Source organism: Pseudophryne corroboree, chromosome 9 (assembly GCF_028390025.1).
Source record: "Pseudophryne corroboree isolate aPseCor3 chromosome 9, aPseCor3.hap2, whole genome shotgun sequence".
Taxonomy (NCBI): Eukaryota; Metazoa; Chordata; class Amphibia; order Anura; family Myobatrachidae; genus Pseudophryne; species Pseudophryne corroboree.
Genome location: NC_086452.1, coordinates 477,315,562 through 477,336,065, shown reverse-complemented (window position 1 = coordinate 477,336,065; position 20,504 = coordinate 477,315,562). Strand labels below are relative to the sequence as shown.

Here is a 20,504-nt window from a genome sequence, read left to right as displayed (position 1 = left end):
TCCTAGCTCATCACACACAGCGATTACACAGTGTTACAGGGCTGCGGGTTGTGTACATATAGTGATACACAGAACACAGCAGACGTTCCTAGCTCATCACACACAGCGATTACACAGTGTTACAGGGCTGCGGGTTGTGTACATATAGTGATATACAGAACACAGCAGACACTCCTAGCTCATCACACACAGCGATTACACAGTGTTACAGGGCTGCGGGTTGTGTACATATAGTGATACACAGAACCCAGCAGACGCTCCTAGCTCATCACACACAGCGATTACACAGTGTTACAGGGCTGCGGGTTGTGTACATATAGTGATATACAGAACACAGCAGACGTTCCTAGCTCATCACACACAGCGATTACACAGTGTTACAGGGCTGCGGGTTGTGTACATATAGTGATACACAGAACCCAGCAGACGCTCCTAGCTCATCACACACAGCGATTACACAGTGTTACAGGGCTGCGGGTTGTGTACATATAGTGATACACAGAACACAGCAGACGTTCCTAGCTCATCACACACAGCGATTACACAGTGTTACAGGGCTGCGGGTTGTGTACATATAGTGATACATAGAACACAGCAGATGCTCCTAGCTCATCACACACAGCGATTACACAGTGTTACAGGGCTGCAGGTTGTGTACATATAGTGATACACAGAACACAGCAGACGCTCCTAGCTCATCACACACAGCGATTACACAGTGTTACAGGGCTGCGGGTTGTGTACATATAGTGATACACAGAACACAGCAGACGTTCCTAGCTCATCACACACAGCGATTACACAGTGTTACAGGGCTGCGGGTTGTGTACATATAGTGATATACAGAACACAGCAGACGCTCCTACCTCATCACACACAGCGATTACACAGTGTTACAGGGCTGCGGGTTGTGTACATATAGTGATACACAGAACACAGCAGACGTTCCTAGCTCATCACACACAGCGATTACACAGTGTTACAGGGCTGCGGGTTGTGTACATATAGTGATACACAGAACACAGCAGACGCTCCTAGCTCATCACACACAGCGATTACACAGTGTTACAGGGCTGCGGGTTGTGTACATATAGTGATATACAGAACACAGCAGACGCTCCTAGCTCATCACACACAGCGATTACACAGTGTTACAGGGCTGCGGGTTGTGTACATATAGTGATACACAGAACACAGCAGACGCTCCTAGCTCATCACACACAGCGATTACACAGTGTTACAGGGCTGCGGGTTGTGTACATATAGTGATACACAGAACACAGCAGACGCTCCAAGCTCATCACACACAGCGATTACACAGTGTTACAGGGCTGCGGGTTGTGTACATATAGTGATATACAGAACACAGCAGACGTTCCTAGCTCATCACACACAGCGATTACACAGTGTTACAGGGCTGCGGGTTGTGTACATATAGTGATACACAGAACACAGCAGACGCTCCTAGCTCATCACACACAGCGATTACACAGTGTTACAGGGCTGCGGGTTGTGTACATATAGTGATACACAGAACACAGCAGACGCTCCTAGCTCATCACACACAGCGATTACACAGTGTTACAGGGCTGCGGGTTGTGTACATATAGTGATACACAGAACACAGCAGACGCTCCAAGCTCATCACACACAGCGATTACACAGTGTTACAGGGCTGCGTGTTGTGTACATATAGTGATACACAGAACACAGCAGACGCTCCTAGCTCATCACACACAGCGATTACACAGTGTTACAGGGCTGCGGGTTGTGTACATATAGTGATACATAGAACACAGCAGACGTTCCTAGCTCATCACACACAGCGATTACACAGTGTTACAGGGCTGCGTGTTGTGTACATATAGTGATACACAGAACACAGCAGACGTTCCTAGCTCATCACACACAGCGATTACACAGTGTTACAGGGCTGCGGGTTGTGTACATATAGTGATACACAGAACACAGCAGACGTTCCTAGCTCATCACACACAGCGATTACACAGTGTTACAGGGCTGCGGGTTGTGTACATATAGTGATACACAGAACACAGCAGACGCTCCTAGCTCATCACACACAGCGATTACACAGTGTTACAGGGCTGCGGGTTGTGTACATATAGTGATACACAGAACACAGCAGACGTCCCTAGCTCATCACACACAGCGATTACACAGTGTTACAGGGCTGCGGGTTGTGTACATATAGTGATACACAGAACACAGGCAGACGTTCCTAGCTCATCACACACAGCGATTACACAGTGTTACAGGGCTGCGGGTTGTGTACATATAGTGATACACAGAACACAGCAGACGTTCCTAGCTCATCACACACAGCGATTACACAGTGTTACAGGGCTGCGGGTTGTGTACATATAGTGATACACAGAACACAGCAGACGTCCCTAGCTCATCACACACAGCGATTACACAGTGTTACAGGGCTGCGGGTTGTGTACATATAGTGATACACAGAACACAGGCAGACGCTCCTAGCTCATCACACACAGCGATTACACAGTGTTACAGGGCTGCGTGTTGTGTACATATAGTGATACACAGAACACAGCAGACGCTCCTAGCTCATCACACACAGCGATTACACAGTGTTACAGGGCTGCGGGTTGTGTACATATAGTGATACACAGAACACAGCAGATGCTCCTAGCTCATCACACACAGCGATTACACAGTGTTACAGGGCTGCGGGTTGTGTACATATAGTGATACACAGAACACAGCAGATGCTCCTAGCTCATCACACACAGCGATTACACAGTGTTACAGGGCTGCGGGTTGTGTACAGATAGTGATACACAGAACACAGCAGACGCTCCTAGCTCATCACACACAGCGATTACACAGTGTTACAGGGCTGCGGGTTGTGTACATATAGTGATACACAGAACACAGCAGACGCTCCTAGCTCATCACACACAGCGATTACACAGTGTTACAGGGCTGCGGGTTGTGTACATATAGTGATACACAGAACACAGCAGACACTCCTACCTCATCACACACAGCGATTACACAGTGTTACAGGGCTGCGGGTTGTGTACATATAGTGATACACAGAACACAGCAGATGCTCCTAGCTCATCACACACAGCGATTACACAGTGTTACAGGGCTGCGGGTTGTGTACATATAGTGATACACAGAACACAGCAGACGTTCCTAGCTCATCACACACAGCGATTACACAGTGTTACAGGGCTGCGGGTTGTGTACATATAGTGATACACAGAACACAGCAGACGCTCCTAGCTCATCACACACACAGCGATTACACAGTGTTACAGGGCTGCGGGTTGTGTACATATGGTGATACACAGAACACAGGCAGACGCTCCTAGCTCATCACACACAGCGATTACACAGTGTTACAGGGCTGCGGGTTGTGTACATATAGTGATACACAGAACACAGCAGACGCTCCTAGCTCATCACACACAGCGATTACACAGTGTTACAGGGCTGCGGGATGTGTACATATAGTGATACACAGAACACAGCAGACGCTCCTAGCTCATCACACACAGCGATTACACAGTGTTACAGGGCTGCGGGTTGTGTACATATAGTGATACACAGAACACAGCAGACGCTCCTAGCTCATCACACACAGCGATTACACAGTGTTACAGGGCTGCGGCTTGTGTACATATAGTGATACACAGAACACAGCAGACGCTCCTAGCTCATCACACACAGCGATTACACAGTGTTACAGGGCTGCGGGTTGTGTACATATAGTGATACACAGAACACAGCAGACGTTCCTAGCTCATCACACACAGCGATTACACAGTGTTACAGGGCTGCGGGTTGTGTACATATAGTGATACACAGAACACAGCAGACGCTCCTAGCTCATCACACACAGCGATTACACAGTGTTACAGGGCTGCGGGTTGTGTACATATAGTGATACACAGAACACAGCAGACGCTCCTAGCTCATCACACACAGCGATTACACAGTGTTACAGGGCTGCGGGTTGTGTACATATAGTGATACACAGAACACAGCAGACGCTCCAAGCTCATCACACACAGCGATTACACAGTGTTACAGGGCTGCGGGTTGTGTACATATAGTGATACACAGAACACAGCAGACGTTCCTAGCTCATCACACACAGCGATTACACAGTGTTACAGGGCTGCGGGTTGTGTACATATAGTGATACACAGAACACAGCAGACGCTCCTAGCTCATCACACACAGCGATTACACAGTGTTACAGGGCTGCGGGTTGTGTACATATAGTGATACACAGAACACAGCAGACGCTCCAAGCTCATCACACACAGCGATTACACAGTGTTACAGGGCTGCGGGTTGTGTACATATAGTGATACACAGAACACAGCAGACGTTCCTAGCTCATCACACACAGCGATTACACAGTGTTACAGGGCTGCGGGTTGTGTACATATAGTGATACACAGAACACAGCAGACGCTCCTAGCTCATCACACACAGCGATTACACAGTGTTACAGGGCTGCGGGTTGTGTACATATAGTGATACACAGAACACGGTGAAAAGACATCATCAGAACCGCGGCATTAGTAGATTGTATACAGCACTAGTAAAACGTATTGCCATAACGTGTCAGTCCCCAGAGGCCGGAAGTCTGTAAACCTTACTTCTTTAATGAGACGCAGTATATGGCGAGCTGTTCAACGGCCGCTGCCCCTGATCCCATGTCTCTGATCATCAGCTCCACCTCCGGACGCTGCGACTGCAACAGTACTTCAATGCTGCAACAGACGGAGAGCAGGTTACATACAGGCATGTGCGAAGGAGAGTCCACCCCCCACCCCCACCCGCCATCAGACTCACTTCTCCAGCGAGCGCAGCTTATTGCGCAGTCTGCGCGCCTCCTCCTTGGCAGCCTTAGTCTCGGACTGCTGCAGATCGAAGAACTTCATTTGTTTCTAAGTAATAACAGAAGACGTATATGAGACACTGGTTCCAAGTGTAAGAGAAGAGTCCTGAGTGCACGTTCTCAGCCCCATCACCCGTACCCTCAGCCCCATCACCCGTACCCTCAGCCCCATCACCCGTACCCTCAGCCCCATCACCCGTACCCTCAGCCCCATCACCCGTACCCTCAGCCCCATCACCCGTACCCTCAGCCCCATCACCCGTACCCTCAGCCCCATCACCCGTACCCTCAGCCCCATCACCCGTACCCTCAGCCCCATCACCCGTACCCTCAGCCCCATCACCCGTACCCTCAGCCCCATCACCCGTACCCTCAGCCACATCACCCGTACCCTCAGCCACATCACCCGTACCCTCAGCCACATCACCCGTACCCTCAGCCCCATCACCCGTACCCTCAGCGATGAGCTCAGCATCTCCAGGTCCTCTACCTTCTTCTGCAGGCACTCTATGGTGACATTCCTCACATCCAGCATCTCCCGCAGGGAGTCCACTAAACCCTGGCATTCTCGCTTCTCCTTTTCTGAGGCAGAAAACAAACATGACCAACAAATCTGGTACAATGCGTGCGTGCGTGTGTGTGTGTGTGTTCAAGTGTAGGTGTGTTACAGAGCACACGACCTGAGTCCGGGGGGAAGCAGCAGTGTCCCGCATGAAAGCGCATGACCAGAGTCCGGGGGGAAGCAGCAGTGTCCCGCATGAAAGCGCATGACCAGAGTCCGGGGGGAAGCAGCAGTGTCCCGCATGAAAGCGCATGACCAGAGTCCGGGGGGAAGCAGCAGTGTCCCGCATGAAAGCGCATGACCAGAGTCCGGGGGAAGCAGCAGTGTCCCGCATGAAAGCGCATGACCAGAGTCCGGGGGGAAGCAGCAGTGTCCCGCATGAAAGCGCATGACCAGAGTCCGGGGGGAAGCAGCAGTGTCCCGCATGAAAGCGCATGACCAGAGTCCGGGGGGAAGCAGCAGTGTCCCGCATGAAAGCGCATGACCAGAGTCCGGGGGGAAGCAGCAGTGTCCCGCATGAAAGCGCATGACCAGAGTCCGGGGGGAAGCAGCAGTGTCCCGCATGAAAGCGCATGACCAGAGTCCGGGGGGAAGCAGCAGTGTCCCGCATGAAAGCGCATGACCAGAGTCCGGGGGGAAGCAGCAGTGTCCCGCATGAAAGCGCATGACCAGAGTCCGGGGGGAAGCAGCAGTGTCCCGCATGAAAGCGCATGACCAGAGTCCGGGGGGAAGCAGCAGTGTCCCGCATGAAAGCGCATGACCAGAGTCCGGGGGGAAGCAGCAGTGTCCCGCATGAAAGCGCATGACCAGAGTCCGGGGGGAAGCAGCAGTGTCCCGCATGAAAGCGCATGACCAGAGTCCGGGGGGAAGCAGCAGTGTCCCGCATGAAAGCGCATGACCAGAGTCCGGGGGGAAGCAGCAGTGTCCCGCATGAAAGCGCATGACCAGAGTCCGGGGGGAAGCAGCAGTGTCCCGCATGAAAGCGCATGACCAGAGTCCGGGGGGAAGCAGCAGTGTCCCGCATGAAAGCGCATGACCAGAGTCCGGGGGGAAGCAGCAGTGTCCCGCATGAAAGCGCATGACCAGAGTCCGGGGGGAAGCAGCAGTGTCCCGCATGAAAGCGCATGACCAGAGTCCGGGGGGAAGCAGCAGTGTCCCGCATGAAAGCGCATGACCAGAGTCCGGGGGGAAGCAGCAGTGTCCCGCATGAAAGCGCATGACCAGAGTCCGGGGGGAAGCAGCAGTGTCCCGCATGAAAGCGCATGACCAGAGTCCGGGGGGAAGCAGCAGTGTCCCGCATGAAAGCGCATGACCAGAGTCCGGGGGGAAGCAGCAGTGTCCCGCATGAAAGCGCATGACCAGAGTCCGGGGGGAAGCAGCAGTGTCCCGCATGAAAGCGCATGACCAGAGTCCGGGGGGAAGCAGCAGTGTCCCGCATGAAAGCGCATGACCAGAGTCCGGGGGGAAGCAGCAGTGTCCCGCATGAAAGCACATGACCAGAGTCCGGGGGGAAGCAGCAGTGTCCCGCATGAAAGCACATGACCAGAGTCCGGGGGGAAGCAGCAGTGTCCCGCATGAAAGCACATGACCAGAGTCCGGGGGGAAGCAGCAGTGTCCCGCATGAAAGCGCATGACCAGAGTCCGGGGGGAAGCAGCAGTGTCCCGCATGAAAGCGCATGACCAGAGTCCGGGGGGAAGCAGCAGTGTCCCGCATGAAAGCACATGACCAGAGTCAGGGAAGCAGCAGTGTCCCGCATGAAAGCACATGACCAGAGTCAGGGAAGCAGCAGTGCCCCGCATGAAAGCACATGACCAGAGTCAGGGAAGCAGCAGTGTCCCGCATGAAAGCACATGACCAGTCAGGGAAGCAGCAGTGTCCCGCATGAAAGCACATGACCAGAGTCAGGAAAGCAGCAGTGTCCCGCATGAAAGCACATGACCAGAGTCAGGGAAGCAGCAGTGTCCCGCATGAAAGCACATGACCAGAGTCAGGGAAGCAGCAGTGTCCCGCATGAAAGCACATGACCAGAGTCAGGGAAGCAGCAGTGCCCCGCATGAAAGCACATGACCAGAGTCAGGGAAGCAGCAGTGTCCCGCATGAAAGCACATGACCAGAGTCAGGAAAGCAGCAGTGTCCCGCATGAAAGCACATGACCAGAGTCAGGGAAGCAGCAGTGTCCCGCATGAAAGCACATGACCAGAGTCAGGGAAGCAGCAGTGTCCCGCATGAAAGCACATGACCAGAGTCAGGGAAGCAGCAGTGCCCCGCATGAAAGCACATGACCAGAGTCAGGGAAGCAGCAGTGTCCCGCATGAAAGCACATGACCAGTCAGGGAAGCAGCAGTGTCCCGCATGAAAGCACATGACCAGAGTCAGGAAAGCAGCAGTGTCCCGCATGAAAGCACATGACCAGAGTCAGGGAAGCAGCAGTGTCCCGCATGAAAGCACATGACCAGAGTCAGGGAAGCAGCAGTGTCCCGCATGAAAGCACATGACCAGAGTCCGGGAAGCAGCAGTGTCCCGCATGAAAGCGCATGACCAGAGTCCGGGAAGCAGCAGTGTCCCGCATGAAAGCACATGACCAGAGTCCGGGAAGCAGCAGTGTCCCGCATGAAAGCACATGACCAGAGTCCGGGAAGCAGCAGTGTCCCGCATGAAAGCACATGACCAGAGTCCGGGAAGCAGCAGTGTCCCGCATGAAAGCACATGACCAGAGTCCGGGAAGCAGCAGTGTCCTGCATGAAAACTTCACAAATATGTCTCTTGGCGCTAATACTGTTAATTAAATACCCACAGAAATCGTCTCCTAATGATCTTCATTTATATTCAGCTGCAAACAGTGATAATATGCCTGTGTACGCATATACAAAAATCACCCCTCTTACTACAGGGGATAACAAACCAATTAAACTAGTTCACTTTGCGCTAATATAGATATTTTTATGGTTTAAATAAGATGAGTGCTGACACATAAAAATATTATTTTTTAATATAAAATTTGCAGTAAATAGTGCCAATCACCCCACATATTTAATATATCGTTAAAACATAAATTGTACTTCATCAATTATACATCCTATCCTACTACATATATCTCTCCAAGTACTTAAAACACATATGTATCTCAATTCAATAGATATTACTTAAATAGAGGTGGATCAATTATCTAAGATCAAAACAGTGCACTGTTAATATGTGGTTTTTCTTTTATCTTGTGGAAAAATAGGATATATTTAGACTGGAACCTCACATAATCATCATACAGCAATTAATATATGAATACTATTCAGAACCTGCACCAGGACAGTATTAAGCCTCCGTGTGGGGTTTAAAGGACGCGAGGTTCCAGTCTAAATATATCCTATTTTTCCACAAGATAATATGTGGTTTTTCTTTTAACAGTGCACTGTTTTGATCTTAGATAATTGATCCACCTCTATTTAAGTACTATCTATTGAATTGAGATACATATGTGTTTTAAGTACTTGGAGAGATATATGTAGTAGGATAGGATGTATAATTGATGAAGTACAATTTATGTTTTAACGATATATTAAATTTGTGGGGTGATTGGCACTATTTACTGCAAATTTTAGATTATATATTATTTTTGTGTGTCAGCACTCATCTTATTTAAACCTTAAAAATATCTATATTAGCGCAAAGTGAACTAGTTTAATTGGTGTCCTGCATGAAAGCACATGACCAGAGTCAGGGAAGCAGCAGTGTCCCGCATGAGAGGATGCAATGACCGGAGTCATGGTAGCAGCAGTGTCCCGCATGAGAGGACGCAATGACCGGAGTCATGGTAGCAGCAGTGTCCCGCATGAGAGGATGCAATGACCGGAGTCATGGTAGCAGCAGTGTCCCGCATGAGAGGACGCAATGACCGGAGTCATGGTAGCAGCAGTGTCCCGCATGAGAGGACGCAATGACCGGAGTCCAGGAAGCAGCAGTGTCCCGCATGAGAGGACGCAATGACCGGAATCAGGGTAGCAGCAGTGTCCCGCATGAGAGAACGCAATGACCGGAGTCAGGGTAGCAGCAGTGTCCCGCATGAGAGGACGCAATGACCGGAATCAGGGAAGCAGCAATGTCCCGCATGAGAGGACGCAATGACCGGAGTCATGGTAGCAGCAGTGTCCCGCATGAGAGGATGCAATGACCACAGTCAGGGTAGCAGCAGTGTCCCGCATGAGAGGACGCAATGACCACAGTCAGGGTAGCAGCAGTGTCCCGCATGAGAGGACGCAATGACCACAGTCAGGGTAGCAGCAGTGTCCCGCATGAGAGGACGCAATGACCACAGTCAGGGTAGCAGCAGTGTCCCGCATGAGAGGACGCAATGACCGGAGTCCGGGTAGCAGCAGTGTCCCGCATGAGAGGACGCAATGACCGGAGTCCGGGTAGCAGCAGTGTCCCGCATGAGAGGACGCAATGACCGGAGTGCGGGAAGCAGCTGTGTCCCGCATGAGAAGACGCAATGACCGGAGTGCGGGAAGCAGCTGTGTCCCGCATGAGAGGACGCAATGACCGAAGTGCGGGAAGCAGCTGTGTCCCGCATGAAAGCACATGACCGAAGTCCGGGAAGCGGCAGTGTCCCGTATGAGAGGACACAACGACCGGAATCAGGGAAGCAGCAGTGTCCCGCATGAGAAGACACAATGACCGGAATCAGGGAAGCAGCAGTGTCCCGCATGAGAAGACACAACGACCGAAGTCATGGAAGCAGCAGTGTCCCGCATGAGAAGACACAACGACCGGAGTCAGGGAAGCAGCAGTGTCCCGCATGAGAAGACACAACGACCGGAGTCAGGGAAGCAGCAGTGTCCCGCATGAGAAGACACAACGACCGGAGTCAGGGAAGCAGCAGTGTCCCGCATGAGAAGACACAACGACCGGAGTCAGGGAAGCAGCAGTGTCCCGCATGAGAAGACACAACGACCGGAGTCAGGGAAGCAGCAGTGTCCCGCATGAGAAGACACAACGACCGGAGTCAGGGAAGCAGCAGTGTCCCGCATGAGAAGACACAACGACCGGAGTCAGGGAAGCAGCAGTGTCCCGCATGAGAAGACACAACGACCGGAGTCAGGGAAGCAGCAGTGTCCCGCATGAGAAGACACAACGACCGGAGTCAGGGAAGCAGCAGTGTCCCGCATGAGAAGACACAACGACCGGAGGCAGGGAAGCAGCAGTGTCCCGCATGAGAAGACAACGACCGGAGTCAGGGAAGCAGCAGTGTCCTGCATGAGAAGACACAACGACCGGAGTCAGGGAAGCAGCAGTGTCCCACATGAGAGGACGCAACGACCGGAGTCAGGGAAGCAGCAGTGGCCCGCATGAGAGGACGCAACGACCGGAGTCCGGGAAGCAGCAGTGTCAGCATTTAATGGACTAGAGATAAAGGATACTGAATAATGTGAGAACTGTGCTGCCCATTGGCTGTATAAAGCAGGTACACAGTGCTCCGAATCACCACAAAATACCATCAAATGCAGACGCTGCAACTACAAAACGCTGTCATTTACAGAGTCCAGTCATAAAAACATCCAGTCCAGCCAAGAGGGAGCAGGACTCCAGGCTCGCTATCTTCCATGGACCACAGCAGAAGATGCCGGAAGAAGCACAAATCTTACACTGAAAGTGGAAAGTCATCAATAAGATTTCACAGAAGAATCCACTGGTAAGATGACGGGTCAGCGGGGAGCTGGGGGGAGACCTTCACCCAACCAGCACCATGAAGACGCAGCCACTTTCCTGTCTCCTAACCCTGCAGGTACAACAGCCAGACCAGGACACGTCAGCAGCACCAGATAGAGGATCAACATGCCAAGGGGCTGTATGCTTACATCTCCAGACAGTCTGCAGAGCCAGCGATACGGGGCAGTGTGTGTGTGTGTGTGTGTGTGTGTGTGTGTGTGTGTGTGTGTGTGTGTGTGTGTGTGTGTGTGTGTGTGTGTGTGTTGCACAGTCACACAACCCACCTTTAGCAAGCAGATTGGCTTTTACTCTATCCACTTCATTCTGTAATATGAGAAAGAATGAAAATACAATGCAGTGTATATGATCATTTCCCATTATGCAGACATATACACAGATGGATGACACTCCTCTAGGACAAATGACTGAGCGGGGCGACCCCCCACACCAGTGACTATGCTCTTACTGACCTGTCTGCACGGCGTGACATCACTGAGCGATATGGTTGTCATATCGCTTATTGTGTACAGCCGGGCGTCGACCGCCGGGCCAGGAAAGGGGAAACACAGAGCGACATCACTCAGAGAGACGTCATCTAGTGTGTATGCATCTGTACACTGTATGATTACAATAATATCACATGTATATACAATTACTAAAATAAAAATACCTTCAGTGACTCCGCATCAAGCGTCGCGTCTTCCTCTAATCCAACATCAAAGAAAAGCTTGTTGATTATCTGCCGGTTACTGACCTAAACCAGAAGGAACACACTGGTCACCATGTAGTCAGCACAGGTGGGGTATAGAGGCGGCTGCACGCTGGACACTGTACCACCACCAGTACACGTCTGCACAGGGACAGTAATAAGGGACGGACTCGCTGTATAACAGAAGGAGCACACTGGTCACCATGTAGTCAGCACAGGTGGGGTATAGAGGCTGCAGCACGCTGGACACTGTACCACCACCAGTACACGTCTGCACAGGGACAGTAATAAGGGACGGACTCGCTGTATAACAGAAGGAGCACACTGGTCACTATGTAGTCAGCACAGGTGGGGTATAGAGGAGGCTGCAGCACGCTGGACACTGTACCACCACCAGTACATGTCTGCACAGGGACAGTAATAAGGGACGGACTCGCTGTATAACAGAAGGAGCACACTGGTCACTATGTAGTCAGCACAGGTGGGGTATAGAGGCGGCTGCAGCACGCTGGACACTGTACCACCACCAGTACACGTCTGCACAGGGACAGTAATAAGGGACGGACTCGCTGTATAACAGAAGGAGCACACTGGGTCACCATGTAGTCAGCACAGGTGGGGTATAGAGGCGGCTGCAGCACGCTGGACACTGTACCACCACCAGTACACGTCTGCACAGGGACAGTAATAAGGGACGGACTCGCTGTATAACAGAAGGAGCACACTGGTCACTATGTAGTCAGCACAGGTGGGGTATAGAGGAGGCTGCAGCACGCTGGACACTGTACCACCACCAGTACACCTCTGCACAGGGACAGTAATAAGGGACGGACTCGCTGTATAACAGAAGGAGCACACTGGTCACTATGTAGTCAGCACAGGTGGGGTATAGAGGAGGCTGCAGCACGCTGGACACTGTACCACCACCAGTACACCTCTGCACAGGGACAGTAATAAGGGACGGACTCGCTGTATAACAGAAGGAGCACACTGGTCACCATGTAGTCAGCACAGGTGGGGTATAGAGGCGGCTGCAGCACGCTGGACACTGTACCACCACCAGTACACGTCTGCACAGGGACAGTAATAAGGGACGGACTCGCTGTATAACAGAAGGAGCACACTGGTCACTATGTAGTCAGCACAGGTGGGGTATAGAGGAGGCTGCAGCACGCTGGACACTGTACCACCACCAGTACATGTCTGCACAGGGACAGTAATAAGGGACGGACTCGCTGTATAACAGAAGGAACACACTGGTCACCATGTAGTCAGCACAGGTGGGGTATAGAGGAGGCTGCAGCACGCTGGACACTGTACCACCACCAGTACACGTCTGCACAGGGACAGTAATAAGGGACGGACTCGCTGTATAACAGAAGGAGCACACTGGTCACTATGTAGTCAGCACAGGTGGGGTATAGAGGCTGCAGCACGCTGGACACTGTACCACCACCAGTACACGTCTGCACAGGGACAGTAATAAGGGACGGACTCGCTGTATAACAGAAGGAGCACACTGGTCACTATGTAGTCAGCACAGGTGGGGTATAGAGGCGGCTGCAGCACGCTGGACACTGTACCACCACCAATACATGTCTGCACAGGGACAGTAATAAGGGACGGACTCGCTGTATAACAGAAGGAACACACTGGGTCCCTATGTAGTCAGCACAGGTGGGGTATAGAGGCGGCTGCAGCACGCTGGACACTGTACCACCACCAGTACATGTCTGCACAGGGACAGTAATAAGGGACGGACTCGCTGTATAACAGAAGGAGCACACTGGTCACTATGTAGTCAGCACAGGTGGGGTATAGAGGCGGCTGCAGCACGCTGGACACTGTACCACCACCAGTACACGTCTGCACAGGGACAGTAATAAGGGACGGACTCGCTGTATAACAGAAGGAGCACACTGGTCACTATGTAGTCAGCACAGGTGGGGTATAGAGGCGGCTGCAGCACGCTGGACACTGTACCACCACCAGTACATGTCTACACAGGGACAGTAATAAGGGACGGACTCGCTGTATAACAGAAGGAGCACACTGGTCACTATGTAGTCAGCACAGGTGGGGTATAGAGGCTGCAGCACGCTGGACACTGTACCACCACCAGTACATGTCTGCACAGGGACAGTAATAAGGGACGGACTCGCTGTATAACAGAAGGAGCACACTGGTCACTATGTACTCAGCACAGGTGGGGTATAGAGGAGGCTGCAGCACGCTGGACACTGTACCACCACCAGTACACGTCTGCACAGGGACAGTAATAAGGGACGGACTCGCTGTATAACAGAAGGAACACACTGGTCACCATGTAGTCAGCACAGGTGGGGTATAGAGGCTGCAGCACGCTGGACACTGTACCACCACCAGTACATGTCTGCACAGGGACAGTAATAAGGGACGGACTCGCTGTATAACAGAAGGAGCACACTGGTCACTATGTAGTCAGCACAGGTGGGGTATAGAGGCGGCTGCACGCTGGACACTGTACCACCACCAGTACACGTCTGCACAGGGACAGTAATAAGGGACGGACTCGCTGTATAACAGAAGGAGCACACTGGTCACCATGTAGTCAGCACAGGTGGGGTATAGAGGAGGCGGCTGCACGCTGGACACTGTACCACCACCAGTACACGTCTGCACAGGGACAGTAATAAGGGACAGACTCGCTGTATAACAGAAGGAGCACACTGGTCACCATGTAGTCAGCACAGGTGGGGTATAGAGGAGGCTGCAGCACGCTGGACACTGTACCACCACCAGTACACGTCTGCACAGGGACAGTAATAAGGGACGGACTCGCTGTATAACAGAAGGAGCACACTGGTCACCATGTAGTCAGCACAGGTGGGGTATAGAGGAGGCTGCAGCACGCTGGACACTGTACCACCACCAGTACACGTCTGCACAGGGACAGTAATAAGGGACGGACTCGCTGTATAACAGAAGGAACACACTGGTCACCATGTAGTCAGCACAGGTGGGGTATAGAGGCTGCAGCACGCTGGACACTGTACCACCACCAGTACATGTCTGCACAGGGACAGTAATAAGGGACGGACTCGCTGTATAACAGAAGGAGCACACTGGTCACTATGTAGTCAGCACAGGTGGGGTATAGAGGCGGCTGCAGCACGCTGGACACTGTACCACCACCAATACATGTCTGCACAGGGACAGTAATAAGGGACGGACTCGCTGTATAACAGAAGGAGCACACTGGTCACTATGTACTCAGCACAGGTGGGGTATAGAGGAGGCTGCAGCACGCTGGACACTGTACCACCACCAGTACACGTCTACACAGGGACAGTAATAAGGGACGGACTCGCTGTATAACAGAAGGAGCACACTGGTCACCATGTAGTCAGCACAGGTGGGGTATAGAGGAGGCTGCAGCACGCTGGACACTGTACCACCACCAGTACACGTCTACACAGGGACAGTAATAAGGGACGGACTCGCTGTATAACAGAAGGAGCACACTGGGTCACTATGTAGTCAGCACAGGTGGGGTATAGAGGCTGCAGCACGCTGGACACTGTACCACCACCAGTACACGTCTGCACAGGGACAGTAATAAGGGACGGACTCGCTGTATAACAGAAGGAGCACACTGGTCACTATGTAGTCAGCACAGGTGGGGTATAGAGGCGGCTGCAGCACGCTGGACACTGTACCACCACCAGTACACGTCTGCACAGGGACAGTAATAAGGGACGGACTCGCTGTATAACAGAAGGAGCACACTGGGTCACCATGTAGTCAGCACAGGTGGGGTATAGAGGAGGCTGCAGCACGCTGGACACTGTACCACCACCAGTACACGTCTGCACAGGGACAGTAATAAGGGACGGACTCGCTGTATAACAGAAGGAGCACACTGGTCACTATGTAGTCAGCACAGGTGGGGTATAGAGGCGGCTGCAGCACGCTGGACACTGTACCACCACCAGTACACGTCTGCACAGGGACAGTAATAAGGGACGGACTCGCTGTATAACAGAAGGAGCACACTGGTCACCATGTAGTCAGCACAGGTGGGGTATAGAGGCTGCTGCAGCACGCTGGACACTGTACCACCACCAGTACACGTCTGCACAGGGACAGTAATAAGGGACGGACTCGCTGTATAACAGAAGGAGCACACTGGTCACTATGTAGTCAGCACAGGTGGGGTATAGAGGAGGCTGCAGCACGCTGGACACTGTACCACCACCAGTACACGTCTGCACAGGGACAGTAATAAGGGACGGACTCGCTGTATAACAGAAGGAGCACACTGGTCACTATGTAGTCAGCACAGGTGGGGTATAGAGGAGGCTGCAGCACGCTGGACACTGTACCACCACCAGTACACGTCTGCACAGGGACAGTAATAAGGGACGGACTCGCTGTATAACAGAAGGAGCACACTGGTCACTATGTAGTCAGCACAGGTGGGGTATAGAGGAGGCTGCAGCACGCTGGACACTGTACCACCACCAGTACACGTCTGCACAGGGACAGTAATAAGGGACGGACTCGCTGTATAACAGAAGGAGCACACTGGTCACTATGTACTCAGCACAGGTGGGGTATAGAGGCGGCTGCAGCACGCTGGACACTGTACCACCACCAGTACACGTCTGCACAGGGACAGTAATAAAGGGACGGACTCGCTGTATAACAGAAGGAGCACACTGGGTCACTATGTAGTCAGCACAGGTGGGGTATAGAGGCTGCAGCACGCTGGACACTGTACCACCACCAGTACATGTCTGCACAGGGACAGTAATAAGGGACGGACTCGCTGTATAACAGAAGGAGCACACTGGGTCACTATGTAGTCAGCACAGGTGGGGTATAGAGGCGGCTGCAGCACGCTGGACACTGTACCACCACCAGTACACGTCTACACAGGGACAGTAATAAGGGACGGACTCGCTGTATAACAGAAGGAGCACACTGGTCATTATGTAGTCAGCACAGGTGGGGTATAGAGGAGGCTGCAGCACGCTGGACACTGTACCACCACCAGTACACGTCTGCACAGGGACAGTAATAAGCGACGGACTCGCTGTATAACAGAAGGAGCACACTGGTCACCATGTAGTCAGCACAGGTGGGGTATAGAGGAGGCTGCAGCACGCTGGACACTGTACCACCACCACATGTCTGCACAGGGACAGTAATAAGGGACGGACTCGCTGTATAACAGAAGGAGCACACTGGTCACTATGTAGTCAGCACAGGTGGGGTATAGAGGCTGCAGCACGCTGGACACTGTACCACCACCAGTACACGTCTGCACAGGGACAGTAATAAGGGACGGACTCGCTGTATAACAGAAGGAGCACACTGGTCACTATGTAGTCAGCACAGGTGGGGTATAGAGGAGGCTGCAGCACGCTGGACACTGTACCACCACCAGTACACGTCTGCACAGGGACAGTAATAAGGGACGGACTCGCTGTATAACAGAAGGAGCACACTGGTCACTATGTAGTCAGCACAGGTGGGGTATAGAGGAGGCTGCAGCACGCTGGACACTGTACCACCACCAGTACACGTCTGCACAGGGACAGTAATAAGGGACGGACTCGCTGTATAACAGAAGGAGCACACTGGGTCACTATGTAGTCAGCACAGGTGGGGTATAGAGGCTGCAGCACGCTGGACACTGTACCACCACCAGTACACGTCTGCACAGGGACAGTAAGAAGGGACGGACTCGCTGTATAACAGAAGGAGCACACTGGTCACTATGTAGTCAGCACAGGTGGGGTATAGAGGAGGCTGCAGCACGCTGGACACTGTACCACCACCAGTACACGTCTGCACAGGGACAGTAATAAGGGACGGACTCGCTGTATAACAGAAGGAGCACACTGGTCACTATGTAGTCAGCACAGGTGGGGTATAGAGGAGGCTGCAGCACGCTGGACACTGTACCACCACCAGTACACGTCTGCACAGGGACAGTAATAAGGGACGGACTCGCTGTATAACAGAAGGAGCACACTGGTCACTATGTAGTCAGCACAGGTGGGGTATAGAGGAGGCTGCAGCACGCTGGACACTGTACCACCACCAGTACACGTCTGCACAGGGACAGTAATAAGGGACGGACTCGCTGTATAACAGAAGGAGCACACTGGTCACCATGTAGTCAGCACAGGTGGGGTATAGAGGAGGCTGCAGCACGCTGGACACTGTACCACCACCAGTACATGTCTGCACAGGGACAGTAATAAGGGACAGACTCACTGTATAACAGAAGGAGCACACTGGTCACTATGTAGTCAGCACAGGTGGGGTATAGAGGCGGCTGCAGCACGCTGGACACTGTACCACCACCAGTACATGTCTGCACAGGGACAGTAATAAGGGACGGACTCGCTGTATAACAGAAGGAGCACACTGGTCACCATGTAGTCAGCACAGGTGGGGTATAGAGGCGGCTGCAGCACGCTGGACACTGTACCACCACCAGTACATGTCTGCACAGGGACAGTAATAAGGGACGGACTCGCTGTATAACAGAAGGAGCACACTGGTCACCATGTAGTCAGCACAGGTGGGGTATAGAGGCGGCTGCAGCACGCTGGACACTGTACCACCACACGTCTGCACAGGGACAGTAATAAGGGACGGACTCGCTGTATAACAGAAGGAGCACACTGGTCACCATGTAGTCAGCACAGGTGGGGTATAGAGGAGGCTGCAGCACGCTGGACACTGTACCACCACCAGTACACGTCTGCACAGGGACAGTAATAAGGGACGGACTCGCTGTATAACAGAAGGAGCACACTGGTCACTATGTAGTCAGCACAGGTGGGGTATAGAGGAGGCTGCAGCACGCTGGACACTGTACCACCACCAGTACACGTCTGCACAGGGACAGTAATAAGGGACGGACTCGCTGTATAACAGAAGGAACACACTGGTCACCATGTAGTCAGCACAGGTGGGGTATAGAGGCTGCAGCACGCTGGACACTGTACCACCACCAGTACATGTCTGCACAGGGACAGTAATAAGGGACGGACTCGCTGTATAACAGAAGGAGCACACTGGTCACCATGTAGTCAGCACAGGTGGGGTATAGAGGCGGCAGCAGCACGCTGGACACTGTACCACCACCAATACATGTCTGCACAGGGACAGTAATAAGGGACGGACTCGCTGTATAACAGAAGGAGCACACTGGGTCACTATGTAGTCAGCACAGGTGGGGTATAGAGGAGGCTGCAGCACGCTGGACACTGTACCACCACCAGTACACGTCTGCACAGGGACAGTAATAAGGGACGGACTCGCTGTATAACAGAAGGAGCACACTGGTCACTATGTACTCAGCACAGGTGGGGTATAGAGGAGGCTGCAGCACGCTGGACACTGTACCACCACCAGTACACGTCTGCACAGGGACAGTAATAAGGGACGGACTCGCTGTATAACAGAAGGAGCACACTGGTCACTATGTAGTCAGCACAGGTGGGGTATAGAGGCGGCTGCAGCACGCTGGACACTGTACCACCACCAGTACACGTCTGCACAGGGACAGTAATAAGGGACGGACTCGCTGTATAACAGAAGGAGCACACTGGTCACCATGTAGTCAGCACAGGTGGGGTATAGAGGCTGCAGCACGCTGGACACTGTACCACCACCAGTACATGTCTGCACAGGGACAGTAATAAGGGACGGACTCGCTGTATAACAGAAGGAACACACTGGTCACTATGTAGTCAGCACAGGTGGGGTATAGAGGAGGCTGCAGCACGCTGGACACTGTACCACCACCAGTACATGTCTGCACAGGGACAGTAATAAGGGACGGACTCGCTGTATAACAGAAGGAGCACACTGGTCACTATGTAGTCAGCACAGGTGGGGTATAGAGGAGGCTGCAGCACGCTGGACACTGTACCACCACCAGTACATGTCTGCACAGGGACAGTAATAAGGGACGGACTCGCTGTATAACAGAAGGAGCACACTGGTCACTATGTAGTCAGCACAGGTGGGGTATAGAGGAGGCTGCAGCACGCTGGACACTGTACCACCACCAGTACACGTCTGCACAGGGACAGTAATAAGGGACGGACTCGCTGTATAACAGAAGGAGCACACTGGGTCACTATGTAGTCAGCACAGGTGGGGTATAGAGGCTGCAGCACGCTGGACACTGTACCACCACCAGTACACGTCTGCACAGGGACAGTAAGAAGGGACGGACTCGCTGTATAACAGAAGGAGCACACTGGTCACTATGTAGTCAGCACAGGTGGGGTATAGAGGAGGCTGCAGCACGCTGGACACTGTACCACCACCAGTACACGTCTGCACAGGGACAGTAATAAGGGACGGACTCGCTGTATAACAGAAGGAGCACACTGGTCACCATGTAGTCAGCACAGGTGGGGTATAGAGGCTGCAGCACGCTGGACACTGTACCACCACCAGTACATGTCTGCACAGGGACAGTAATAAGGGACGGATTCGCTGTATAACAGAAGGAGCACACTGGTCACTATGTAGTCAGCACAGGTGGGGTATAGAGGAGGCTGCAGCACGCTGGACACTGTACCACCACCAGTACATGTCTGCACAGGGACAG

The 20,504-nt window shown here is 52.7% G+C and overlaps 1 protein-coding gene across 3 annotated transcripts in view; it reads right to left on the bottom strand.

Annotated features, from left to right (window-relative positions):
* The window catches only part of TRAIP (TRAF interacting protein), a 129,337-nt gene that overhangs the window by 69,299 nt on the left and 39,534 nt on the right, over positions 1-20,504 (bottom strand). For 2 of the 3 annotated variants that reach the window (XM_063941422.1, XM_063941421.1), the window contains exons 3-7: positions 11,840-11,923; positions 11,454-11,493; positions 5,361-5,488; positions 4,861-4,955; positions 4,665-4,778 (exon numbers count right to left, since the gene is read on the bottom strand). In XM_063941422.1, coding sequence (XP_063797492.1) covers positions 4,665-4,778; positions 4,861-4,955; positions 5,361-5,488; positions 11,454-11,493; positions 11,840-11,923 — 461 coding nt within the window. The remainder of the gene's footprint in view (positions 1-4,664; positions 4,779-4,860; positions 4,956-5,360; positions 5,489-11,453; positions 11,494-11,839; positions 11,924-20,504) is intronic. The other variant, XM_063941423.1, reaches the window with a different exon arrangement.